We start from the raw sequence: 27,386 nt of genomic DNA on the forward strand, positions 1-27,386 counted from the left end.
CGTGTAAGAGTCGGGGTGTCTGTGCGACGTTTCGACGAGGTCTCACTCGTCATCTTCAGGCTGGTGCTTTCGGCTTCTTGTTACTCACCGGTCATCGCAAATTTGTACATGGAACACTTTGAAACCAATGCTTTAGACAAGTCAGAACACAAACCCAAACTTTGGCTCAGATATGTTGACGACACCTTTGTAATTTGGCCACACGGGAAAGAAAAACTAGATAGCTTCCTCACACATCTCAACAGCCTACACCCCAAAATACAATTCACTATGGAAATAGAAGACAACAACCAACTCCCCTTTCTTGACGTCCTAATCTACAAAAAAACCTGATGGCTCCCTAGGACACACTATCTACCGGAAAAAAACACACACCAACCGCTACTTACATGCACAATCACACCACCACCCTGCACAAATAAACTCCGTAGCCAAGACTCTCATCTCCAGAACCAAACGCCTGGCTGACAAAGACCACTTGACAACTGAGTTACAGAATCTCTCAAATGTGTTAATCGCCAATGGATACCAGAAAAACAGGGTTACGAAGCTAATCCAAAAAGAAACACCCCCCAAAAACCAAGACACAGAAGAAAACAATGGCATGGCCCTCCTTCCTTATATCAAGGGCACTACAGACAAAATCAGCAAAATCCTCCATAAACACAATATCAAAACAGCCTTCTGCACCAACCAAAAAATAGCCAATATCCTCAGAAACCCAAAAGACAAAATCCAGCTGGAAAACCAAGGGGTCTATGAAATACCCTGCAAAGTCTGCCCAGCCACGTACATTGGACAAACAAACAGACGAATAAATGCACGTATCGCAGAACACAAGAATGCCGTCAAAAAAGAAGAAAAAACTTCCTCTCTTTTCCAACACATGAAAGAAACAGGACACGAAATTAATTTTGCAGATTCCAAATTGCTCTTTAACATGGAACATCACCACAAGAGAATAATCATGGAAGCCATCGAGATAGAGAAACACCCTCACAACATGAACAAGCGTGACGACACGTCCCGCCTGCCAGACATCTGGAAATTAGCCCTCCCCACAAAAACCGACACCAGAACCAGAGGCACACAGAACGCCGTCACCAATCAACCACACCAGACCCAAACCCAGACCCTCTCCACAGACATATTACAGACTCCATCCAGTAGCCAAACTATAGTGGCACCTCCGGATGCTGCACCCCCCTGCAATCCCTACACAGATCTGGCTGGCACAAGGCACAAAACCACAGCTCGCCCCTATACACGAAGCCAAGCCAGAGCACAACTAAATGCAGCACAGCCATCTTCTCAGAAAAAACTCTTCACAAGCTCAAGAGGTCAAGACACGAAAGCTTTAGCAACTAATCTACACTTAATGACCCACCCAGTGGTATTCAGAATATCACTCATGAAATCACCCAAGATATCCCTCAAGTAATTAAGGAACAAAAGAAGAAAAGGCACACTAATCTAGGAACTTCCTCTCTGCCCAGAACGTTGGAGGCTATACACCACACCCCTCAACAGTATTTATAGGAACTCAAACACCAGACTCTGCTCTGTTCCAGTAACAAGAAGCCGAAAGCACCAGCCTGAAGATGACGAGTGAGACCTCGTCGAAACGTCGCACAGACACCCCGACTCTTACACGGGAAGACACCCGAAGACACCAAAACCTGCATATATATATATATATATATATATATATATATATGCTTTCGTAGATTTTCACGGGTACAGGAATGCAGGTTTTGGTGTCTTCGGGTGTCTTCCCGTGTAAGAGTCGGGGTGTCTGTGCGACGTTTCGACGAGGTCTCACTCGTCATCTTCAGGCTGGTGCTTTCGGCTTCTTGTTACTGGAACAGAGCAGAGTCTGGTGTTTGAGTTCCTATAAATACTGTTGAGGGGTGTGGTGTATAGCCTCCAACGTTCTGGGCAGAGAGGAAGTTCCTAGATTAGTGTGCCTTTTCTTCTTTTGTTCCTTAATTACTTGAGGGATATCTTGGGTGATTTCATGAGTGATATGGCTTTACATATATATATATATATATATATATATATATATATATATATATACACACACACACACACACACACACACACACGTAAATATGTTTTTGTATACTAACTAAATCAATGTGTTATGCTTTAAACTCTTGCACAGTCTTTTCTAGGAGAGAAAAAGAGAACTATATTTTTTTTCCAAGGGTCTAATGGCCTGGGGGCAGCTTTCGCACATATAAATACCACCACCACAACCCTTCAACATAGGCCAGAATCATAATTTCCACATTGCATATGAGAGGCTGAGAAAGAGCAGCTTTCCTAGCACTGCTTAGTGAACGATAGCTCAGATGGGATTTGAAACCGATTTGTTCTGGGGGAACCACAGAATCAAAGGGAAGAACACTCTGAACTCCATCCCTCCGCCAGAGGTTTATGGGTAGATGTCTGGGTTTTATTTGTTTGTTTGTTGTATTATTGCAGACTGTTGTAAGCCACCATGCAGACAATTTGATTGTAAAGCAGGGAAATAATCTTCAAAATAAAACAAAACACAGCACAGCAATTTAGTGCAATCAAGCCCAGAGCTATATGAAACACAGTGAAAATGTTTCTACTCCTCTTTGATGAGATTACTTTTTAGGAAGGGGCGGGAGAAGATTCGTACAGTTTCATTTATTCATTTGTTTAAGAAATGTATGCCCCTCCATTCTGTTTGTGACCTCCAAGACAATAGAAGAACAAATAAATTACAGTATATTGCATCTAAAAACCAAATAAAAACCCAAAAGTAAAAAGTCACACCTTCAGCACCAGCATTACTACCATCAATCAAATAGCTCAAAATTAAATATGCAGCATACAATTGCAGCAATCAAGTGAGCATGTCTGGAAGGGGGATGTTCTATGGTCAGGGTACCCCCACTGAGACAAGCCCTGCCCCTGATAACCACTTACAGCCCACCCAATCCCCAAAGGATGGAGCAGTTCAAACAGAGCCTCAGCTGATGATCTGAATGCACAATCAGGCTGATATGAAGGAAGGTTTTCCTTTGGAAATCCCAGTACTAGGCTGTTTAGTACTTTAATGATCAAAGCTATTAAGAGCTGCTGCATTGTAGTGGTTAGAACAGGCTTCCTCAACCTCGGCCCTCCAGATGTTTTGAGACTACAATTCCCATCATCCCTGACCACTGGTCCTGCTAGGTAGGGATCATGGGAGTTGTAGGCCAAAAACATCTGGAAGGGTGAGGTTGAAGAAGCCTGGGTTAGAATGTCAGACCCGGGCTGACAAACTCCTTGTTGGCTATAAAGCCTTGGGCCAGTCACTGTAAACTGTCGCTGTTTCTTAGCGTAAACTGCCAGGGGAGTTTTGACGATATAATGGGGTGGGGGGGGGGAGGAGAGAAAAGAACATGTGCCACCCTTTGAAGGAAATGTGCAGTGTAATAATGGAAACCATAAAATCATAAAAGTATACCAGCAGCAGCCTGGGAATGGTCGAAATTGCTTGGGCTCAGAGACTTCCGGGGTTGGCGCGATCTGGGAATGGCGGATTCCCTCCGAGCTCCGGAGGGAATCGGCTCAGCGGGGGACGGGTCTTTGCCGTGCCGGCGACACGGGGACCCTTAGAACCGCAGGCGCGGAAGCCTGCGGACTGAAGACTCGGTGGGTGCCTTAAGCGCCCCCCCTGATTCGCAAAGAGCCTTTTTAAAGGCTGCGGAGGGGATACGGGGGGTGGCGTGGCACCGAGAGTCCATCGCTACCTCTGCTGAGCGAAGCCGCGAGCCATGACCGGAGAGCGCTGACTTCCTTCCTTGAAATTCGGCTGAGAAAAAGAACCCGTGAGTTAATTGAATTTGGATTTTAAGAATTTCACCTATTGAATTTGAGACGATCGGGGGATGTGTTAAAAGGAAGTCCGCACCCCCCCCTTGCAGACGATCCAGAGCAACGATAAAAGAACTAAGCTGGAGTGCCTACCCTGTAAAGGGTGAGCTTAAAAAGACAGTAACTTCCAAGATTTGGAAAAGGAATTTCTGAGGAGGAGAGAGGAGTGTTGGAAGGGGTATATTTCTGTTGTAAACAACCCCCCCTCCCGGGCCCGGGAGTGTCCTATTTTGGAGCTTGGATAAGAAGAGCAGAGTTTGACAGCTGTCAAAACTGTCAAACGGACTGTTAATAGTAAAAAAATTGCTACTTAAGACCCCTCTGGATTAAAAGGAGTTACAATTGAACTAAAATTGTTGGAAACAAAGAATCAATAATAAGACAGAGGACTGTTGGAGAAAAGAACACTAAGTAACCAGATTCCCTCTAGGGGGAACTCTGTGGCATTACAATGGCTGTGGATGGAAAGATACTGGGAGAAATCGAAAGGATGCTTTATTTGGTTGGAATCTTACAGGAACAGACTACGGCTATGAGTGAACAATTGATGACCTTGAATTCTGAAACAAGTAGTTCTGTTGAATGTAATGAGAACCTGGCTGAGAAAGAATCCACAGCTGAGCCGGAAATGATAACCAAAGAGGAGGAGAAGACAAAACAAGTAAGAGAAGAACTGAAATGGGAAGATATTGTCCAGAAGCTGACATCTGTGGAATATAAACAAGGAGACTATTGGACTGAACCTACTATAAATCTACGAAAGATCCAGAAGATGAAAGTGGAGGCCCTGGGAATCTATGAAATCAAGGAATTTAAAATAAAGAAATATAATTGGGGCCTCCACATAGACTCTGACTTTGATTATGTTCAAAATTCATGCCTTGTGGAAATTCCTCAGCAGCTGCTTGCAAATATGGGAAGAGAATTTGGACTGATTGTGAAAGAACTCTTTCGAGATGTGAAGACCGACATTAAGGATTGCCAACTAGGCCGGCGGAGAGGGACTGAAAGAGACTTGAGAGCCTCGGACGTGAGGAACCCGGGCTAAGAACTGTTATTTTGGACATGTTTTCGGAAGGGACACAAACCGGGGAAGGGAGGGAGGGAAGAATCTAGTTTTAACAACACTTAAGACCATGGGATTTAGTTAACAAGATTATTATTTAAGACAAAATGGGAAATCGATGGAAGGGAACTGAGGTCCAACTTAGAAAAAATTTAATTTTTTTTTTTTTTTATATTAAGGATTAATATTAAGATGGATAAGGAAATGCCAATTTGCTGATATAAATTTGGGAATAGGGATGCAAGGGAGGGGGTGGGGGGAAGTCAATGACCAGGGTTAGAAAATAATTTTTTTTTTCGGAAACTATATATGTTTGTTGTTTTATTTTTCTGTTTGTTTGCTTTTGTGTCTTTTGTGTTTTTGTCTGTGTCTATATAAAATGTGAAAACCCAATAAAAATTTTTATCTAAAAAAGAAATTGCTTGGGCTCAGAAGAGGCACATTAGCACGATGAAACTTGCAAGGCAGTGGGAATGAACGCTGCAAATTAATATGGAAATTCAGAAGGAGCAGATCCGGGGCTTATGTGGCAGTTTCCCAATACAGAACTCTTTGCTGAGTAATGAAGCTGCCCACTGCCTCCCTGCCCCATGACCATTATGTCCACTTCTGTTTTCTATGTGGATTTATGGCTTTTCATTGGCAAAGCGGGTGGAAGGATGAGCATTTACAGTTGCCAAGAAACCCTTGCTGATGTTCCTCCACAGCCTTCTGTGCCCTCAAAGCAAAGCTATACTGCCTAAGAGAATTGGGAAGTGAGGGAGGGAACAGAAAGTGGGGTGCTCAGATCCCCCACCATGTCTTGGAAGGAATCTCTCCTTCTCCCCTGAATCTGCATCAATTAATGGAAAATTAAACTAAAAACGACTGAGAAACCAACATCCATTTTTATTGTCATTGTCCATTCAGATTACTGTTTCTATGTTAACCCCCCCCCAATAAAAACATTCCCTATTCATCTTAGTGCTATCTGAGAATGAAAGAATTTGGCATGCTTTTCATACACAGTACCTATTGTCCAGTACCTGTGTCACCACCAACTTAAGAATGAGTAGCTAAGAAAGCTCTGGAGCAGAGGGGCGTAGAATGAGCAGGACTCCCTCCCAAAATGCAACATGACTGCATAACCACATTTTATACACACATTCCCATCGAAAGAGGGACTTTATGTAAACCATAAAGTCTAAAATCGCCTGGCTGCCCTACTGGGGTTCACAGTCAAGGCTTCAGCTGCCAGCATCTTGGAGTGGCTCATAGCACTCTTCTGCTGGCCAGTGTTCTGACTCCACACTGATCACCTTCTCCCTTCTCTCTGCCATATTAGTTGGCATACATAGAAACATCACTGTCACACTACAGAATTTAGACTAAGATCCAGGCGTTGGCTCCCTAGTCTTTATGCCGCCAGAATAGCTAATCAGAAGATGGGAGCTGCAGGCAAAACAAGCCAACTAGGAAACTGCAAACCAAGGACCTTCCTAAGTCAGAGAGTCATGTGACAATTGAAGGCCTATGTCACTCTGTGTCCTGCTATACAACCTCCAGGTCTTCTGTAGGTCTCTCCTTCAGTAAGAGCAACAACATGTTGTGTCCTGGGTAGAATCATAGAATCATAGAGTTGGAAGAGACCACAAGGGCCATTGAGTCCAACCCCCTGCCAAGCAGGAAACACCATCAGAGCACTCCTGACATATGGTTGTCAAGCCTCTGCTTAAAGACCTCCAAAGTAGGAGATTCCACCACACTCCTTGGCAGCAAATTCCACTGTCGAACAGCTCTTACTGTCAGGAAGTTCTTCCTAATGTTTAGGTGGAATCTTCTTTCTTGTAGTTTGGATCCATTGCTCCGTGTCCGCTTCTCTGGAGCAGCAGAAAACAACCTTTCTCCCTCCTCTATGTGACATCCTTTTATATATTTGAACATGGCTATCATATCACCCCTTAACCTCCTCTTCTCCAGGCTAAACATGCCCAGCTCCCTTAGCCGTTCCTCATAAGGCATCGTTTCCAGGCCTTTGACCATTTTGGTTGCCCTCCTCTGGACACGTTCCAGTTTGAAATCACTGGCTGTGTGTAGTTCTGTTTGGCCTTAGGCCAGAAGGGAGAAAGCAGGCAGCAATGGCAGAAGGAGCAGCAGCATGGCCTGGGGACTCTGGGAGTGGGTTGTGGGTTATAAAAAAGACAGCAGGACTAGTATTGTGCCCCAACTAGTATTAAGAAGCATTTAAAATCCCCCTGATTGTTCCTTCAATACATGCTGGCAAGAAGTACTGCTGTGCTTCTTGGTTCTGGTGTCGTCTTCTGGGTGTTCCCTGCTGAGGTGTGTGGACCTTGGAGAGTACCTGATAATATCAGCCTCTTTTGCCAGCTCTGGTTAAGATTTCTTTTCTATCTGCTTGCCTGTGAGTTTCCTGTGCCTCCTTGCTTGCCTGCTTATGTACAACTCTGTTCCTTTAGGCTGCCTCCCTAATTTTGGACTGGATTCATTGCTTGCTCCTATGAAGCTGCCAGGGCTGGCCCTATCATTAGGCAGAGTGAGGTGGCTGCCTCAGGCAGTAGCAACTCCGGTGGGAATGCAGCCGTGGCAGCCCCCTGCCATTCCACTTGAGCCCCCTCTGTTGGAGGACAGCTGGCACTGCGCCCCTTATGCTAGCCTGCTGCTCCTAAGTGCTGGACACTGTCCCATCACCCGTGCTGAAGCAAGAGTCAGCTTCCAGCCCAGTCAGCTTCTGTACATGGAATGTTTGGGGCACCATCTTGTCCTTTGCCTCAGGCTGCAAAATGCATTGGGGAAAAGAAGAAGAAGAAGAAGAAGAAGAAGAAGAAGAAGAAGAAGAAGAAGAAGAAGAAGATTTTATTTATACCCCGCCCTCCCTGGCCAGAGCCAGGCTCAGGGCGGCTAACACCAGTAAATTTACAATAAAACATAATGGGGGGGGACCAATTTAAAATACAGGTTAAAAGTACAATTTAAAATGCAGACTCATTTTAAATAATAGCCCATAGATCAAAACCATAAGGGCAGGGAAACATAAGGGTCATACTGAGTCCAAACCAAAGGCCAGGTGGAACAGCTCTGTCTTGCAGGCCCTGCGGAAAGATGTCAAGTCCCTCAGGGCCCTAGTCTCTTGTGACAGAACCTTCCACCAAGTTGGGGCCAATACTGAAAAGGCCCTGGCCCTAGCTGAGACCAATCTAACCACCTTGTGACTTGGGACCTCCAAAATGTTGTCATTTGTGGTCCTTAAGGTCCTCCGCGGGGCATACCAGGAGAGGTGGTCCCATAGGTACGTGGGTCCTAGGCCCTCCTGGCTTCTGCCTGTACATCTTTGACTTCAGAAAGTAGGGACCCAGGTCTCTACTTGCAGATATAAATGGGGATGTTTGGAAGAAGATGGCTGCAGTGTAGTGATCAAAGTGAAGATGCCCTTAGGGCAAATGGGCATTACCTCACCAATTTCAGTCTGCCCTCAGCCAGTCACCATTGTCTGTCTGCCTTCTTACTTACAACAAGCCCAGCGGATAGCACTCTTTATCAGCCTCCTTCTCCCTAAGTCTCAGAGCTTGTAGGGGGAGCCAGCTACTGTGGGCTTCCCTGCCTTCTGCCCTACCAGTCCCAGGGGGCACCAGCCACCACTGGAAGATACCAAAAACTCATGAGTGCTCTCAAGCTGGATAGAATACGGAGAGGAGCAGGCAGGGGTTGTGTATTGGTGGGAGGAGAATCTCCAGACTGAGCCAGTTTGGGCCTATTCAGGTCTTTCTGAACCGAGATGCACAACAAACACAGCTGAGTAGGCAGGGACCGCTTTTGAGCATGCCAAGAATCTGCCTCTTAACAACGGCAAGGAAAGAGTTAAGGCATAAAAGCAGTAATCACCAGCCACGAATTGATTCACTACAGGTTTAAAAGGTGGAATTAAAGCCAGGTTTTAACCAAAGCTGTCCTTTGTAAGAGAAAGTTCAGTGCTGACGTAAACAATTTTGTAAGTCTTTTATTTGCGTCTTTTTTTATTCAGGCAGTGTACTAAGTATTATTTGGGGGAAGGGCAGCTTATGGAGCCACCCTGGCTGCCTCAGGCTATGTGTGCTGATCTTGAAAAAGCAAGAAGGCAGGAAAGGGGGCAGAGAGCAGGATGGCCTGATTGACCCCTTTGGCTCAGGGGCGAGCTACATGTTATATTCAGATGAGCACCCATGTTCGTAACTGCTGAGATCTGTGGACGCCCACCCCAGGTGGTGGTCAACTGCTGGACTTCAGGTGGCATTTTCTCTGTGAAGTCTCCTGGATTGACTCTGTCTGCTCCATTGGGCTACTGGACCCTCCTGGGCAGGATGGAGTAGAAGAAGTCTTCCTGTTCCAGTTGAGCCCTTGCATGGGCAACAAGGACATCCCAAGTTCTGGTGTCATTTCGTCCCCGATTCTGCCTTGCTCTCCAACTCTGCCTCCTGATTTACAAAATCAGATTGTTGGAGCTCAGTATTGTCCACTCTAACTCACTAACAGCATCTCTACAGGGTTTCAGGCAGGAGCTTTCCCCACCGCTACCTGGAGACACCAGGGATTGAACCTGTGACCGTCGGCATGTAAGGTGGATGCTCTACCACCCAGCTACATCCCTTCTCCAGATTTCATCCTTTGGTTCTAACATACTCACAGGTCCTAGCTATTGCTTTGCCTCACTGCTCTCAGCTCAGACCATGTCCCAGTCCTGACACCCCGATGGTCACTTTCTGTAAGGAGAAACTGCCTGGCAAAGCCTAGAGATGCCAGGAATTGAAACTGGGGCCTTTTGCATGCAATTCCTGAGCTCTACTACTATGTCTTAGGGACGCGGGTGGCGCTGTGGGTTAAACCACAGAGCCTAGGACTTGCTGATCAGAAGGTCGGTGGTTTGAATCCCTGCGACGGGGTGAGCTCCCGTTGCTCAGTCCCTGCTCCTGCCAACCCAGCAGTTCGAAAGCACATCAGAGTGCAAGTAGATAAATAGGTACCGCTCTGGCGGGAAGGTAAACGGCGTTTCTGTGCACTGCTCTGGTTCGCCAGAAGCGGGTTAGTCATGCTGGCCACATAACCCGGAAGCTGTACGCCGGCTCCCTCGGCCAATAAAGCGAGATGAGCGCCGCAACCCCAGAGTTGGTCATGACTGGACCTAATGGTCAGGGGTCCCTTTACCTTTACCTTTACCTTTACTACTACGTCTGGGGGTGGGAAGAAATTTGATGCAGTCTATATTTAAATTCATACAAATTCATACTTTTCTGAAACAACATGCGAACTGAAACACAGCCATCCTTCAAAATTCACACACCTCCAAATTTTGCAGTGCAGTTCTCTGGCCAAGCAATGCGTATAAAAATGTATATATTAAAGGGTGAATACAATGCAAATAAAGGCATATAGCAGTGAAAATAACATACAGATAACATGCATTACCTTATTATCTTGCAATGTCCTTTCGGGGAGAAGGATGGGGACAAAACTTGCAAAATTATCTTGCAGCAATGTTGATGTTAGGCAAAACTGCATATAAAATGTATATAGTAAGAGAAATCTGCAGAAAAAATGCTGATTAATTTTCAAGATTTTTTTTTAAAAAGATCACAAACTGATGTGAAAATGTGAAGAGTTGAACTTAAGACTGGAAGAATGAGAAACAGACAAAAACTAAAACTGATGCATTCAGCCTTCCCTAGATAGCACTGAGCCACAGCCTTTCTCCTACTCTTCTGCTTAAAATCACCCTACCCCACAAATGCTTTTCATAAAAAAAGACTCAACCAGCCATTGTGCCTTTAAGCCCCAGTCAGCATACCTTTGTGTGTGTATCAGTGTGTGTTTATAGGATTTGTGCACAGCATCCAACGAAATACCTTCAAGGCGGTTTTTACAACAGTCAATAAAAGCAATAAAATTCAGGCAACTGACACAAGAGCAACAACAATAAAACAGTAGAAGCAGTCCATAACAAAGGAGCAAAAACCAACAGCTAAAATCACAAAAAAGGATTTGAAATGTCATTAAAAGCCCAAACTTCACTTGGCAACCTGAAAGATGGCAAAGATAGCACTAGGAGAATACGTAACAAAGACAGCTCAGATTGAAGATGTTCTGGAAGCTGGATGGGGCCTCATAATCATCAGCAGCCTTGTGGTTAGAGAAACCCACGGGGTCACTGCCTATGCAAAAAGAAGTTTGCGTCGGTGCAATGCAATATCAGAAAAATGCTGCAAAAAGGCAGGAGCAGTGAAGCTTCAAGGCTGCCATTCAGTCATTGGTAGCACTGGGGGGAAATCAGGGAACAATGCCTGAGACAGGATGCCTGCCCTGGTGTTGGTACACCTTCCTGACTTTCCATGGGCTCAGGACATGGCTTATTTTTCCTGTGTGCTATAGTATAAGAACATAGATAAAGGTAAAGGGACCCCTGACCATTAGGTCCAGTCGTGGCCGACTCTTGAGTTGCAGCGCTCATCTCGCTTTATTGGCCAAGGGAGCCGACGTACAGCTTCCGGGTCATGTGGCCAGCATGACTAAGCCGCTTCTGGTGAACCAGAGCAGCGCACAGAAACGCCTTTTACCTTCCTGCTGGAGCGGTACCTATTTATCCACTTGCACTTTGCCGTGCTTTCGAACTGCTAGGTTGGCAGGAGCAGGGACCGAGCAATGGGAGCTCACCCCATTGCGGGGATTTGAACCGCCGACCTTCTGATCAGCAAGTCCTAGGCTCTGTGGTTTAACCCACAGCGCCACCCGCGTCCCATAAGAACATAGGGAGGGTGTTTATGTAAAGCATGATGTGATGTCATGCTTCAGCATCATACCACTCCAGTGGCAGAGTATAAACACATACAAGGTTGCCTATGTCATCACAATGTTATCCTCGTTCCGTCTCAACCACACATGCTGTACACTGATGGAGTCTCAAGTGGGTGTGAGGATCCAGATAACCTCATATGGTTGTCATGGATAACGCAATGAAAGCCTCGGTTCAGTGCATAGCAACAGCCCAAAAGGCAAATTCCATGCTAATAGTATTAGGAAGTGGATTGAAAACAAAGCAACCAGCATGCCCTTTATAACATAAAGCTATCGTGTGAGCGTAGTTGGAATACTGTGTATAGTTCTGGATATTCCATCTCAAAATGATACCATTAAGTTGGAAAAGGTGTTAGAAAAAGGCAAATAAACTTATTAAGAGGTTGGGAAGAGTACGTTCCCTGCACACACACACACCCCAAAGCTATTGTTTTAGGTGATTTTGACAGTAGAGAAAGAGAGCAAAGGCGGGGGCATGGCAAAGTTTACAAAATTATCCAGATTCCCCTTCCCCAGTAGGACTAGAATCCAGTTACCTAAATGGAAATTACTGGTACCTCCAGGTAGGCCTGAGAACATCCCTTGCCTGAAACTCTGGAGAGATGCTGTTAGTCAGTGTGGATGATACTGAAGTAGGTGGACTGTTGATTTGACTCAGTATAAGGTAGCTGCTTATGACAAATTTATGGAGGGAAAAGCAATCAATGTTTTTAAACCTCCAGTTACGGAATCTCCCATTTGGGGAGTGGGCAGTAACTCTAAATGCCTGTTGCTGACAGGCAAACAACAGGGCAAGAGTGTTAAACTTCATGCCTAGTTTGTGGGCTTCCTGGCAACATCTGCCTGATAAAATGTTGAACTAGATGGTAAAGGTAAAGGTAAAGGGACCCCTGACCATTAGGTCCAGTTGCGGACGACTCTGGGGTTGCGGCGCTCATCTCGCTTTATTGGCCGAGGGAGCCGGCGTACAGCTTCCGGGTCATGTGGCCAGCATGACTAAGCCGCTTCTGGCGAACCAGAGTAGCACACGGAAACACCGTTTACCCTCCCACCAGAGCAGTACCTATTTATCTACTTGCACTTTGATATGCTTTCAAACTGCTAGGTTGGCAGGAGCAGGGACTGAGCAACGGGAGCTCACCCTGTTGAGGGGATTCGAACCGCTGACCTTCTGATCGGCAAGACCTAGGCTCTGTGATTTAGACCACAGCGCCACCCGCATCCCAGATGTAACTAGATGGTACCCTTGCCTTACCCAGCAGGACTCGCCTTACGTCCTTAAATGTCTTTCAAGCATCAGCTGTAGTGCGAATTTGAACTGATAATGAACCAATCTGTTGAAATCCAGACAGCTGATTGAATGAACTTTTTCTTTTTTTTTACTTAGATGACAGCTCTTTTTAAAAAATGCATAGTTCTTTTTACCTTATCTGCCAGTCAAGCATTGTAGTTTCCATGGTGATTTTGGTCTAGACTTAGAACCGAGCAATACTGCCCCCTGCTGATGACAGATAAAGAAGCATTCTGCGGTTTTAGCGGAGAGCCTCAGTGGTCTACTAAATACCACTTTCAATCATAATCAATTTACATAACAAAGCACTGCCTGTTTGAGCTCATCCGTTTCCATTCTAATATGCCGAGATCCACTCTTCCCTTCTCTTCAAATTGTCCTTTTAACAGGGGTATAATGCCTAATTGGGAATATGGCTAGATGACACACTAGTGATTTTGCTTCACATCTGTAGGAACCACAAATAGATGTAGAGTGGCTGCTCCTTTTACTGCTCTGATCTTGAGAACAATATGTGCCCTCATTTGTTTCTTTGGGATTTTCTATTCCATTTGCTTGCATGCCTGCTTCCTTCTTTCTTTTCCCCCTCTTCTGAAAGGAGGAAGCACCCTAAGAGGGACTTAAAAGCAGGGACTCACAAAGTGAAACGGAAATAAGACTCAACCATTCACTGAATCCTTAAAACCTCAGCAACTGAGATTGCCCATCTACCCAAATCCCATTCTTCATAGAGGATGCCCTGCTGGGCCTTCATTTGAGACGAGAAGGATCAGCCCCATGCATAGGGGCCAACTCCCTGAGGCTCATAATTTCCCATGAAGGGGCCAGGTACCCACAAATTTGGGTACCAGGGCCATGCACACTGCATGTCACCCACAATCCCAGGCACCCACTCTAGGGTGGCCACTTGCACAGCTACAAAGAATTTAAAAAATTAAAAATGTGTGCATGCTAATGTATTAGAGAGAGATGCAAAATTTGGAAATAATTACTATAATTTTAATAGATATACAGCCTGACTTGCCATAGAATATGGCCAGGTGCCTCCTTAGTCAGGTGATAACAGTTGATGGGCAACTTCACGACTTGCCCCTGCCACTCTCTCTCTTCTTATAGTTGTTCATCTTTAAACCAAACTTGGACCAGACAGTCTTCCAAACAGAGGACTCCTTCAAACAGAGGGCTTCAAATAAGAGCTACATATGCTACTTCTACCTTTGCAACAGAACTGCACCACGGACATATGGCCACATTCATACCACATATTTAAAGCATTATGATCCCACAGTCATGGTTTCCACCCCAAAAAAATCCTGAGGCTTCAGTTTGTTAACCTTGCATTGCAAGGTTACTAGAAGACTCCCTCTTCCCCTCCCAGAGCTACAATTCTCAGAATTAACAGTCAATCCCTCTTCAAAGAAAACTCTGGGAATTGGAGATCTGGAATAGGTGTCAGCACTTGTAACAAACTACAGCTCCCAGAATTATCTGGGGAAAGCCCAAACTGCTTGAAGTAGTATAAGGTGCTTTAAATGTATAGGGTGAACGTAGCCATAATAAATGTGAGTGCTTTTTTTCCAGCTTAGGTACAAAGACGGAGCCACCACAATGTTCAACGATGAGCATGAGCAAAGAAGCTGAAAACATGCCCCTGAAGTCGCTGAGAAGGTCTGGTGCACTTATATTCCAAAGCAGGTAATTCCACAGCCCTGCTGTGTCACAACAGAATTTGGGTGGCTAAAAATGGACCACACAGCACCCTCCCACCATTGCAAGTACATAATTGGGTTGGACTGGCATGTCCAATTGGACAGATGATGAGGCACTAATGGCCACAGGACCTGAGAATAGCAGACTAGCTCAGGGCAGCTTTTTCAATACTGGGTCCCTAACCATTGGCCATGCTGGCTAGGCATGATGGGAGTAGCATCTGGAGATCCAAGAATGGGGAAAGCTGGCTGGATGCCACTGCCTCCCCCAGTATCTGTCACTTGAGGCAGCTGCCTCACTTTGCCTCAAAAACAAGTCCACCACCATGGACGTTATTTTTCCAACTTATGTACAAAATAAGAAAATGTTTTGCATCAAATGAGAAGCAATAAAATATTTGTCTCTTTGAGCCCCCTGACTCAGATCAGGAGCACGAAGCTCTTGAGGACAAGGACTCTGAGTGGGAGGAGTGGAGGATGAGACTATGCTGCAGAGGACATTAAGAACATGAGAAGAGTTTGGCTGGATCAGGTCAACAGACATCGAGTCCAGAATCCACAGTGGCCAAGTGGATATACCCATGGGAAACCTGTAACAGGACCCAAGCAGAAAAGCATTCTCACCTCCTGTGGTTTCCAGCAACTTGTATTCAGAACCATCATGGCCTCTGTCCATGGAAGCAGAGCAGAGCCATCATGAACAGTAGCCATTGTTAACTGTGATTAATCTAAAATGGAAATGGAAGCTTCTGATAATGGCTGCACTGGAGGAGGGGGAGAGGGTGCCAGCCCAAGGGTCATAGCACTAAATCATGGTCTAGCACAGGGGTGGGGAACATTTTTTGGTCCAGCAGGCCAACTTTGGTCCAGCAGTCTCTTCCTACTCCAGTGGGACAGGTGGGTGGGACAGCCTACCTGTTCATCATTATGCTGTTGGTTGTCCCAACCACCTGTCAAAGTCCCACAGACGGTTTGGGGGCAAGAGCAGACATTCAAGGCTGGAGGGGCTGTAGCCTTCATACTCTGCTTGGGGGCTTTCTAGAGGCCCCTGACTTGACCATGGGTGATGGAAAGAGATTACTTGACTCCATGGGCCTTTGGTCTGATGCAGCAGGCATTTCCCATTATCTCAAACCAGGGAGAAGTAGTAGCTTCTGACAATCACAACTGCACCCTGGTTGATCCTTTACAAGGATTTGTGGACACAAAGGGCAGAGGGATACTACATCCCTGATGCAATGTGAAGCACAGGTAAGCAGGATCACTTCTGCTTCCTTTGCTGCTGCCTTCACACCTTCTGTGGTCCCTCAGAAAAGCCCTTGTTTAGACATAGGTTTCCCACAATCCTCCTCCTCTAACCCTCTTCCAGCCTCCAAGACTGTGACTCTCTCCCCACCCCAGTCATTGCTGACACCTGGTTTCTGACATCACAAATAAATTATGTCACAGCACTTAAGCTTTCACATCATTCATGGCTCCCCAAGCCCTGAAAGGGGCAGTAGCATCTCAGAGCCAGAGAAAGCAGCCACCTATTTCTCATATATCTTGCCTGTCTGCTACAAACCCTGTTGTTGAAGCTCTTAGAAAACCACCTGAGTGAATATGAAAGCCTTGGAGAAGAAGAAACAATGTCCAAAGGTATCTCATCTTCTTAAGAAACCAGACGCTGGCATCATTTACTCAAGGCTCAAAGTGAGGGGTGAAGTGGGGGCGAGAGAAATGCTGAAAATTGGCCTGTGGGTTTAAAAAAAACCCAGAAAGTAGTGGAATTTTCTGGTACATTACAAAAAATGTTATGAGAATCTATCCTTCCCTGGCAGGCAGCCTTTCATACTGATCCAAGTGCTACATATTTGTAAGCAGCTATAGATCCCACAGAGGATAAAGCAGCAGTGAGTTCAAAAGCTTCTAAAGCCGTGGCTTTTATTAAGAACATCAAAAGAGCCTGGCTGGATCAAACCATAGACCTATCTATCCCAGCCTCTTGTTCCCTACAGTGGCTATCCAGATGCCTATTTACTTATTCATTTACTTAAGCATTCGTATGCTACTCTTGAGCCACGGAGGCTCCTGCAGTGGCTTACATGCTAATCGATAAAAACAAGACACCCCCTGCCTGCAGTGTTATGTATATAAATTAAATTTTGATGATATGCAAAGTAACAGAGTAGCTTACAGCTAGGAAGCTAAATAACTCTTCTAGGTGAGTGATAGCCTTTCTGTAAAGACTATACAATGTCCAGACTATTTATATTCAAAAAGCTTTATTTTCATAAACATATAACTGAGATGAATATATTTACAATCTCACACTTATTCAAACATGGGTACGTTCTCACTTGAATTGTAGTCTTCTTCCTTAGACCTATAAACAAAACTGCATTGAAACTTGCACCTCACTCAGGGCTTACAGTTTCTTATGAAAGGTTTTGCTTTCACCTCAGCAGTATCCTCTTTGTTCCTTACAGAGAGCTCCTGCGCAGATTTAGAGTTGTCCCTCTGTCTGTTTCACTTCAGACAGATCACACTGACACAACACTTTCCTCAGCAGTATCCTGAGAAGGCTCTCTCAGCAGCCATTCTCCTCTCTCACACACAGAGAACAGAGAGCAATTAAAAACAACAGTTACTGGAATAACAATCACATTAAACAGGACTGTTTCTCAAGAAGTTGTAGGATTCTTCTTCTTCTTCAGGGGAACTATCATTAAAAGAATGATTAAACGTTAATAGATAGGCAGACAGACAGATAGATAAATGAGATCTGTTAAAAACATACAATCACAATGAAAGCAAAGTAGATTATTGAAGTGGTTCCCACACACTTCCCTGCTGCATAAAGAGCTTGAAAACTGCTGAAGGTCTTTGGTGGACCACTTAATAATTTAGACAGGCCTGTTGCAGCAATTCTAATGTTCTGTGCTAGATGCCGTATGACTAATGTCATATGTGTTGTTTAGTCGTTCTAGTCGTGTCTGACTCTTTGTGACCACATGGCTTTAAACACCAGTGCTGGGAGCACGCTAGAGGCTGAGAAGGTGATAATATTTACACAGTCTTTATGCAGTTCAGATTGCATGGAGAGAGGCAGTGGGACATGAACACTAGCCCTACCCCTGCTGTTTATGTCCCCCACTGGGCCTACTTCCATGCTATCCAGCCACCCTCAGTGGTGGGGAACCTTCAGCCTACAAGCCTAATTATTTAATTATTTGTTAATTAGACCACACATTCACCAGGCTTTCCCCCTTCAGGCCTTCCATGCCAGAGAGGGGCTAACTCACATGACACACACCCCGCCAATGATCTCATATCCTCCAACATTTCTCAGATGAAAATAGGGACGTCTCATTCCATAATGATAATGTTACTATTTATACCCCACACATTTTAATGGGTTGTCCCATCCACTTTGGGCAGCTTCCAGCATATATAAAAACATAATAAAACATTAAACATTAAAAAACCCCTACCCTATAAAGGATTGCCTTCAGACAGCTTGAGGGTTGGATAACTCCATACCCTCCAACATTTCTCCAATGAAAATAGGGACGTCCTAAGGAAAAGTGGGACATTCCGGGATCAAATCAGAAACCAGGACGGCTTCTCTAAATCAGGGATGTCCTTAGAATATAGGGGCACTTGGGGGATCTGTAATCTGAATCACATGATGGAGACTCATGCGTAGTTCTAAGGCACTCAGCAGACCCATGTATATGATCTTGCCCTTTGGCCAACTTTGTTTTCTCACATGTATTTTTATTTGAAGTCTCTCTATCCCTAAATAATAATGGCTCTAGACATGATTTAACAGTTATATAAATAGGCTTCTCCTTCTGAGCGACTCATGCATTCTGTGTAATATTTGCTTCTTGCTCTTTATAACCAAGTTATAAAAACACTGCAATTCAAAGGGTAGGCTCTGTTAGTGGCTTTGACGTAGCTGACTCAGCAGTCCAATTCATGCAGTCTCCTCCACAAGTTCCCCACTTCAGGCATTGCACAAGGATGGCAGTGAGTACACAGCAGAGGGCATGGGGCCAGTTTTTGTGGTACCCCTCTCCCCCCCCCATAAAATCCCACAATAGTAGGGTGCAAGCAGAGGCCTGTTACACACTGTCTAGCTTATTCACCCACCACAGTAGTCGATACCACATTATAGCATTATTTTTAAAACTGCCACCCGGCCCAATTTTAGATCAATTGGACTTTATCCTAAGGGTATAGTTCAATGGCCACTTGCATTTAATTCCTCTTGATGAAGCAGACAAAGTGCCACAAATGAAGTGCGTTGAGGACAAGACGTCTTTTGTTGTCCCCATAACTTTGCTCTGTCTTTCTCAGATCATTGATGTGGAGAGTGGAGCATCTCAGACAAGCAATTTGGTACACGTAAGGAGCCACCTAAGGAGGGTAAGATGCCATTCTGTTTGCCTGTTGCAAGGTCTAAAGCCTAAAGTTAGCTAGCATCATTTGGGGAGGTGCAACTTCCTTGTCAAAAGCCCCACCATGTCTACCAGTTTAAAGACTGGTGCAATATTTTTTTTGTCAGGGATGGAATGCTAACCCAAGAAGAAAGTAGCACACACCCAACCCCAACACAGAAATGATCTGAGGCAACCAACATATTATATCAACATGTAGCTCCACAGTGGACCCAGCCTTAAGGAACTAGGCCAAAAGCAAACATAAAATTAAATCTAAAAACCTTAGGCATTTTGGAGCCTGCTGGAATGTGTGTATAATATCGTATCGAAACAAAATTTTAAAAATGAATTTTTATTTTTAAAAATATTTCTGTCTTTTTCCTGTTGACCTCACACAAGTAAACAGTTAACTACATTAGTCTCAAGATAATACTAATAATGAAGCAGGTTGGGCTCACTCTATGGCAACTTCTTCAGATGTTGTGTGCTCTCTATATTTTCTGTACCTGCACAGATAATAAAGAAACTGGTTCTCCTCAAAATGCTCAAGAGTCCAAACCGCAGAATCGAGTGGCTTTGTGAATTAGCGCACAAGTACAGGAAGATGTTAGCGATTGGGAGTGCTCTGGATTCAGGTGCTTCCTGCTCTGGGTAAGTGACCATAGATAGGGATCTGTGTGCATAAGTGTGTTTATTTTGCTAGAATATAACAAACAGGGCCCTCTGAAAGTGTGCGTGTGACTATATGATCATAGAATCATAGAACTGGAAGGGATCTGTTATGGCTTGGTCTCTCCCACAAACGTGAGATGACTCTGCCTGTTAATTATTTCAGATATATTGCTGAAACAACAAACTAGGATGGAGCTCCTCTACTCACCGTCCTCCCCAGAAGATGGAGTTGCCCGGACTGAGCTCCTCCCCCTTCCCCAGAACGAAAGCCCCCCACCTTCTCTTCCGGTATCTTTAGAGCTTCTTTAGAGCTCTTTAGATTCTTTATGTTAAGTTGTGGGTGAACATATCAGACGACACAGCGATTCTTCAAAACAGCTCTTGTTTATTCACTGGCCAGAACAGAACTGAACTGAAGGGTTCAGCCAGCCTGCTTATATAGAGCTCCCCTACAACGCTACAATAGCAACTTTCTGTAACCAGCCAATCACTGAACGTCACTTTCAATCCCCTATTTGCATATGTGGACCTGAGTGGAAACTATCTACAGTATCCCCCTGCTGGCCCAGGGTGAGAACTTCAGTACATAACACTTTAGATCTTTAGAGCACTTTTGAGATCCTACGAGATTTGGGAGAGAATGCTTTCTGCATTCCAATGTCTGACTCACTATTGGAGCTCTCACTCAGCAGCCTGTCACTCTGGCCCTGTCTTTCACCTCCCCTTTGTTCAGAGCTCAGATTACAGCTGCTCTCCCCCTCCTTTCTGCCTTCTGCTTTTAACTGTTCTCTCTCTATGCCTGCTTCTTCTTCTCCTGTCAGCATCTGAGCTTTGCTGACAGGATCCCAAGGGTCATCCAGTCCAATCCCCTGCAATGCAAGAATATCATCTAAGGCATCCATAACAGATGGCCATCGAACCTCTGCTTAAAAATCTCCAAGGAAGGAGAATCCATCACCTCCAAAAGGAGTTCATTCCACTGTCAAACAGCTCTTACGGTCAGAAAGTTTTTCCTGGTGTTGAGCTGGAATCTCTTTTCTTCTATCTTGAATCCATTGGCTCTGGAGCAGGAGAAAACAAGGTTGCTCCATCTTCCATGTGACAGCCATTTTTATATTGGAAGGTGGCTACGATATCTCCTCTCAGTCTCCTCTTTTCCAGCTCCGTCAGCCATTTCTCATAAGGCTTGGTTTGCAGAACCTTGATAATCTTGGTTGCCCTTCTCTGCACACGTTCCAGCTTGTCAACATCCATCTTAAATTGTGGTCCCCCAGTTGGACAAAGTATTCAAGGTGTGGTCTGACCAAGGCAGAACAGAGCAGTACTATTACTTCCCTCACAAGAAGGGGACGACAGAGGATGAGATGGTTGGACAGTGTTGTCAAAGCTACCAGCATGAGTTTGAACAAACTGTGGGAGGCAGTGGAAGACAGGAGTGCCTGGCATGCTCTGGTCCATGGGGTCACGAAGAGTCGGACATGACTAAATGACTAAACAACAACAACATTACTTCCCTTGATCTGGACACTATACTTCTGTTGATGCAGCCTAGAATAACATTAGCTTTTTTTGCTGCTGCATCACACTGTTGACTCACGCTAGGCTTGTGATCTACTAAGACCCCTAGATCATTTTCACATGTACTACAAACAAGCCAGGTGTTCCCCATCTTATATTTGTGCAGCTAGTTATTCCTGCCTAAGTGCAGAACCTTACATTTGTCTCTGTTGAAATTCATGTTGTTAGTTTTGGCCCCCTTCTCCAATCTGTCAAGGTAATCTTCTGTGGCCTTAGCTACCCCTCTCAGTTTGGTGTCATCTGTAAATTTGATGATCATCCCCTTGATTTACCTGATATTGGGATATGGGGATAATTCAATGTTGGGGAAAATTGGGTTCCAAATTCCTCTCAGGGTCACAGATTATTTGTTTTGATGTTTTTGGTTAGTTGGATCAACTGCCACTTTCTGCAGCTCCCCTCTTCCTTGCCCACTACTTCCCAAGTGCTTTCATTTATTTTTTATTTCCAGTGTGCCCTGAAAGGAAAAACTCTTCTTTTCTTTTCATCCCTCAGGTTTGTACAAAACTAGAAAACAGCACAAGCAAATTTACCATTGCCTATCTGAATGCATTTCCACTCTTCTTGGGCAGGGATTTTTTTAAAAAACCAAACCAAACAGAACAAGGTGCACATGGGCCCTGTGAGTATTTCACTGGCATGACAGAATCAACAAACTATAAGGCAGGGACAAACACAAAGGGGAATGCCTCCTGGTATGAATCGGAAAGGCCAAAATTGCTCCTCATGCACAAATTTAAAATAGTTTAAATATTAAACTATTCATTTAATTCTAAAGGGAGGGGGAGTGGATGAAGAGCTACATAATGCTCAGATGTGGGTGAGCCCTAAATTACAGTCATACCTTGGTTTTCAAACAGAATGCATTCTGTAAGTCCGTTCGACTTCCAAAATGTTCGGAAACCAATGCGCAGCTTCCGATTGGCAGCAGGAGCATCCTGCAGCCAATCGGAAGCCACAGAAGCTGCATCGGCTGTTCGGCTTCTGAGACAAAGTTTGCAAACCATAACACCTACTTCTGAGTTTGCAGCTTTTCAGTTCCAAGTTGTTTGTGAACTAAGCTGTTCAAAAACCAAGGTATGACTGTATATGGAAGAAAAAACTAAAACAATGAAAATCCATAACAATGCTTCTACCCCGATCATGTGACAGGGTGTGCACCCCCTCTGAGGAACCTCCAGCACCTAATGTCAGCGTGATTGATGAGCCTGCCATGGAAGTTGAGGAAGTTGCTATAATAGACAAGGTAGATGAGCCTAAATCGTCAACTGAGGCAACATCCCCAGAGGCGGCTTCTTCAGAATTGTATGAGGCGCTCTCCTTGAAAGGCCTGCCCCACCGGATTCACATGCCTGCGCGCAGAGTGCTCTGTAGACCATCGAATTTGAGATGGGTCAAGCCGTGCTGCACACGATCATGTAGTGAGACTCTGGAGCATGTCGTCACCATCCCTTATTCAGAATGTCAGAAGCGGCACCCAGTAAGCAAGCAAAACTGCAATTGTTTTTGCCAGGGAGGTGGGCAGAGATGAAATTTGTGGGGGTTTGCCTCTGGGTCGATTGAGTGTATGCAATCGGGTCTCTCCTAAATACCAGATCTAAACCCAGATCTAGTCCTGCTTTGGCCTGAAGAGATCTGCTGCATGGATCCAGAAACTGTAGGCAGAAGTTTAGGCAAGTGAGTTTAATTCAACACAGAATTTAGGCTGATTAACAGCAGTTAGCCAGTGCTGTAGTGGTAAATTTTGAAGAGTGGGAGAAGCCTTCATTGCCATGGAGGTAGCTGTGCTATCCATTATTGTTAGAAGCTTCAGTTCCGTCCATAGTTTCCTGGGAACTCCATTGAGCTCAGTGGAGCTTACTTCTGACTGCACAGGCTTATCCTATGTGAGCTTTAACAAAGTATCTTCAGTCAGCTTAAATGCAACTTTTAGCCTTTAATTAAATATCGAGACAATCTTGCAAAGAAGCATTACTGTTTAAACTGCTGGCCTGAAGTAGAAATCTCATCAAAGAAAAGGAGATAAGTATCTAGCCTTTGCTTCATAATTTCCCTCATCCTCTGACTTTCACTGTGCTAAACTGTCACAAACTTGCAAGGTTCAGCATCACCTCATTCAGTGGCCAGAGCAAGGCGAATCTGCCCATTAACCGAGTGCTCTGGCAGATGATGATAGAGCAGGAGTAAGCGGGGGTGCGGGGGGGGGGCAGAATACCAGCTCACAATCCCCTCTCCTCCGCTACTCTTGATAAATCAGGTTTAGGAAAGTTTAGGTCACAAGCCCCGGCAACAAATCCACTAGCTGTCTCCCTGAGCTGTGAGTTTGTTCTCATTTCCAGTAAACAGATTTCTGAAATGACATTGGCAATAGGAAGCAAAATTTTTCTTGTACACACTGTCTAAGGGAGCCCAAACTGCACTTTAGACTTTCCACAATTTATTTATTCCTGCAATTTATTTAGCATGGGATAAATGGAAAGGCTTGGGTGGATTGCCTTGCTGCAAGGTGGTAACTTGATAATTAGGGCATTTTGTAGGCCAAGCAGGGTGGAATGAGCATCTGGCAAGGCCTAGGAAAAAGGTTTAAAGGTAAAGGTAAAGGTACCCCTGACAGTTAAGTCCAGTCACAGACGACTCTGGGGTTGCGCGCTCATCTCGCTCTATAGGCCGAGGGAGCCAGCGTTTGTCCGCAGACAGTTTCCAGGTCATGTGGCCAACATGACTAAGCCGCTTCTGGCGAACCAGAGCAGCGTACGGAAATGCCGTTTACCTTCCCGCCAGAGTGGTACCTATTTATCTACTTGCACTTGATGTGCTTTTGAACTGCTAGGTGGGCAGGAGTTGGGACCGAACAACAGGAGCTCACCCCCGTCGTGGGGATTCAAACTGCTGACCTTCCGATCGGCAAGCCCTAGGCTCTGTGGTTTAGACCACAGCAACGCCCACGTCCCTAGGAAGCGGGTTTAGTTTATTTTAATTTCCAAAGTGGAACAGAAGATCCCAAGGGGCCAAAACCTCTTAAGCAGCAGTAGTAATAAATAGTAATAATAACAATAACCACACTGAAGTAATAGTAGTATTTCAGAATACTAAATTGGGAGTTCTTACATTTGAAAATCCTTGATGCATCTTGTCTTTTAAGAGCTGGGACTGACTGGAATGATTCTCATTTCAGAGGTTCTGAAGATAGTGAGAGGAGCCTGGAAGACATAGATCTATTGCGTGTTGATTCATATTCCTGCAATAAAGGGGATATTGAGCATCCTTCAAACACAAAACTTGTCTCTGGCTTGAAATAAACGTGTGTGTGAGTGTATGTGCCAGAAGCAGGGAGAAGCAACGAGGAAAGGAAGCAGATGCATTTCATTTGCAAACATGAAAACTACAGATTGACAACTTTCCCCATCTCATGGAGAAATATAGCAATACAGCTGCTACAGATCTAGTTGGAACAACAGTTGCCCATGGTTGCTCCTGGGGAGACTTCCGTATACAGAAGAAATTGCCTTTTTTTAGTTCACAATAAACCTCCATCTGCTACAGAGCTTGATCCCAAAGAAGTGAAAGCAGACTCAAAACTCCAAGGAGTTTGCTAATGTTCCAGGAAGGGCTGTCATTGCATTGCAAGTAGAGGAGACCTGTCATTACATATTTGTAAAAAGAAGGCCTCTGATTATCTCCAGGCGTAAGACTGAAGAAGAAACCCGGGGGGGGGGAGGTGATTTGAAAGGGGGAAATAGCAGCCAATATAATACATTTTGAAATCACCCTCACTGTAGTTATGATGTCACTAGAATGAATAACCGTACAGCCATGCCTCAGACCCACAAAGGAACCACAGTTCTTTGCTATATTGATAAAAGCCCTGCCTTTGTTCACACTTTGAATGGCTTCTACAAGAGGTCTGTGGTGGTGGGACTATGTAGAACAGCCATATAATCAGAGGATGACACAAATGGAAGCACAACTTAGACAGAGTCTGGGCAGGCATCAGCACCCAGCTTCTTTTGGGCAGCTAGTAACACCAAAGCACCTCAGCAGGTCCCACTACTAACAGTGCTTTGAGAGCAGCAGGTGGCTGGGCTAAGCCACCATTTAAATTTCTCCCACAATGCTCCAGAGCAATGTACTATTTCAGGGGCATTGTGGGAAAATTAAAATGGTGGCTAGACCCAGAAATCTGATGTATTCTGAAGCAGTTGTCCATTACTGCCCACCAAGGCCTACCCAAAGGTGAAGCGACCTACTGCACATATTACCACACTGGCATGAAGCCATGTGAGATACTACGAAGAGATTCAGGTAACGGGAGTTTTGCTTGGATCAACAATGGCATCTCAGTGTGAAACTGGTGGAAAAGTAGAATTTGGCTCGGTATCTGAAGACTAGTATTAGTGTGACATTCTGTATGCCACCCATGTACCCCACCAACACACCAGTGTTAAGAGGAGGTGTGTAAGGTGAAAGATCTAAGACTTCTGCTATAAATCACATTCATCTTGCAAGAGACTGGAGCGGTGTTTCCCAAACTTGGGTCTCCAGCTGTTTTTGGACTACAATTCCCATCATCCCTGACCACTGGCCCTGATAGCTAGGGATGATGGGAATCATAGTCCAAAAAATGCCAGCGTCCCAAGTTTGGGAAACACTAAACTAGTGGTTAGTTCACCTTAGTCAACACTTCTTATTCACGACCATAGCAAAGGGCCCTACTTGTAGCAAAGTGAATTAATTTCATCCCTAGACATCAGGAACACAACAGAAAATTTCAGTTTTCTCAGTCTTTCTGAAGAAAACTTTGTGGCCGTCGTTACTATATGACATCAAAGAAATCTTTGAAATCCCTTCTGTTCTTTTCATCTGATTCCCTGAGAAAGCAAGTTCTATCTACAAATGTATCAAGAACATAAATAAAATTCTGCTGGATCAATGTCTCATCCACATCCAGAATCCCGTTCTTACCGTGGCCCAACCAGATGCCTAAGAAAAGCATTTCTTCATTTTAAAATGTACGTGCTGCTCTTTGCCTAGCAGCTCTGAGTAATTTGGGATGTCATCTCAGTCTTACTCTGAGTCAGATTTCACAGTCTCTTTCCACCTTTCACAATCTTCTTTCCAGACCCCACAAAATATATATCACCTCCTGCTTTATCATGCATTCCACGTACTCTGTTGGTTCTCACTCTTTTAATTAGAGAGGATGGAACTAAGTAATGAAGGTGAAAAGGAGAGGACAAAGACAATAATAGGGATGGGGACAGTGTGCCATCCCTGGATATTGTAGTCAGGATCTGCAAATCCTCCTCAAAGAGTTATATTGCTGGAGCATCAGTTAAAACACTGTACGTTAATTAGAGATAAATCTGCAACAGCAAACACAAGCAAATGATGAAGGCTTCAACTAGCCTGCCAATGGAAAAACAAACACAGCAAAATCTTAGTACAGGCACCCCCAAACTCGGCCCTCCAGATGTCTTGGGACTACAACTCCCATCATCCCTAGCTAACAGGACCAGTGGTCAGGGTTGATGGGAATTGTAGTCCCAAAACGTCTGGAGGGCCGAGTCTGGAGATACCTGTCCTAGTAGCTGTGAGCACTTGTATGGTGTGGAGTAAGGGTCCCCTATCCTTTTATGCTCAGAGGAACATTTAAAAAATATATAGAAAATAGGAGTGTCAGGGGCCTTGAAGGGTGCCAAAGTGCATCTGAGGGTGCTATGGTGCCCAGCAGTTCCAGGGTTGGGGACTCCAGATGTGAAGAAATCCCTGGCTTGGAGACACAGAAGGGGTTTCTTTATACGGTCATACCATGGGATAAATATGCTTCAGGATAAGTATTTTTGGGTTGCACTCCGTGGTGACCCAGAAGTAACAGAACACGTTACTGCCGGGTTGCACCACTCGCGTGCATGCACAGACGGTCAAAA

The 27,386-nt window shown here is 44.8% G+C and overlaps 1 protein-coding gene and 1 long non-coding RNA gene across 5 annotated transcripts; one reads left to right on the top strand and one right to left on the bottom strand.

Moving 5' to 3' along the window:
- Positions 1-8,969: 8,969 nt before the first annotated feature.
- On the bottom strand, positions 8,970-16,176 carry LOC309534374. Of its 3 annotated transcripts, none has more exons than XR_014220640.1 (4): positions 16,077-16,176; positions 13,208-13,283; positions 9,621-9,713; positions 8,970-9,411 (listed from the first exon to the last, which is right to left on the bottom strand). It is a non-coding gene; the product is annotated as an uncharacterized lncRNA (long non-coding RNA). The 3 variants fall into 3 exon arrangements; XR_014220641.1 differs by having other exon boundaries at positions 13,208-13,280; positions 16,077-16,148; XR_014220642.1 differs by lacking the exon at positions 16,077-16,176 and having other exon boundaries at positions 13,208-13,703.
- Positions 16,177-16,248: 72 nt separating this feature from the next.
- TP53TG5 (TP53 target 5) lies at positions 16,249-24,737 on the top strand. Of its 2 annotated transcripts, none has more exons than XM_082226548.1 (5): positions 16,249-16,420; positions 19,127-19,195; positions 19,724-19,860; positions 22,612-22,939; positions 24,602-24,737. In XM_082226548.1, the coding sequence occupies exons 1-5, from the start codon at positions 16,385-16,387 to the stop codon at positions 24,611-24,613; spliced, it is 582 nt and encodes a 193-aa protein (XP_082082674.1). In that variant the 5' UTR covers positions 16,249-16,384; the 3' UTR covers positions 24,614-24,737. The 2 variants fall into 2 exon arrangements, with proteins under 2 accessions (XP_082082674.1, XP_082082675.1); XM_082226549.1 differs by having other exon boundaries at positions 24,635-24,737.
- Positions 24,738-27,386: the final 2,649 nt, after the last annotated feature.

This window comes from Podarcis vaucheri (assembly GCF_965113315.1).
Source record: "Podarcis vaucheri genome assembly, chromosome: 6".
NCBI classification, from domain to species: Eukaryota; Metazoa; Chordata; class Lepidosauria; order Squamata; family Lacertidae; genus Podarcis; species Podarcis vaucheri.

Excerpts from the sequence above, each read along its gene's own strand:
- TP53TG5 (XM_082226548.1), top strand. The coding sequence starts at position 16,385 with ATGAAAGCCTTGGAGAAGAAGAAACAATGTCCAAAG. Across the intron at positions 16,421-19,126 it reads AGAAGAAACAATGTCCAAAG|ATCATTGATGTGGAGAGTGG; the intron begins GTATCTCATCTT and ends TGTCTTTCTCAG. Across the intron at positions 19,861-22,611 it reads TCAGGTGCTTCCTGCTCTGG|GGTGTGCACCCCCTCTGAGG; the intron begins GTAAGTGACCAT and ends ATCATGTGACAG.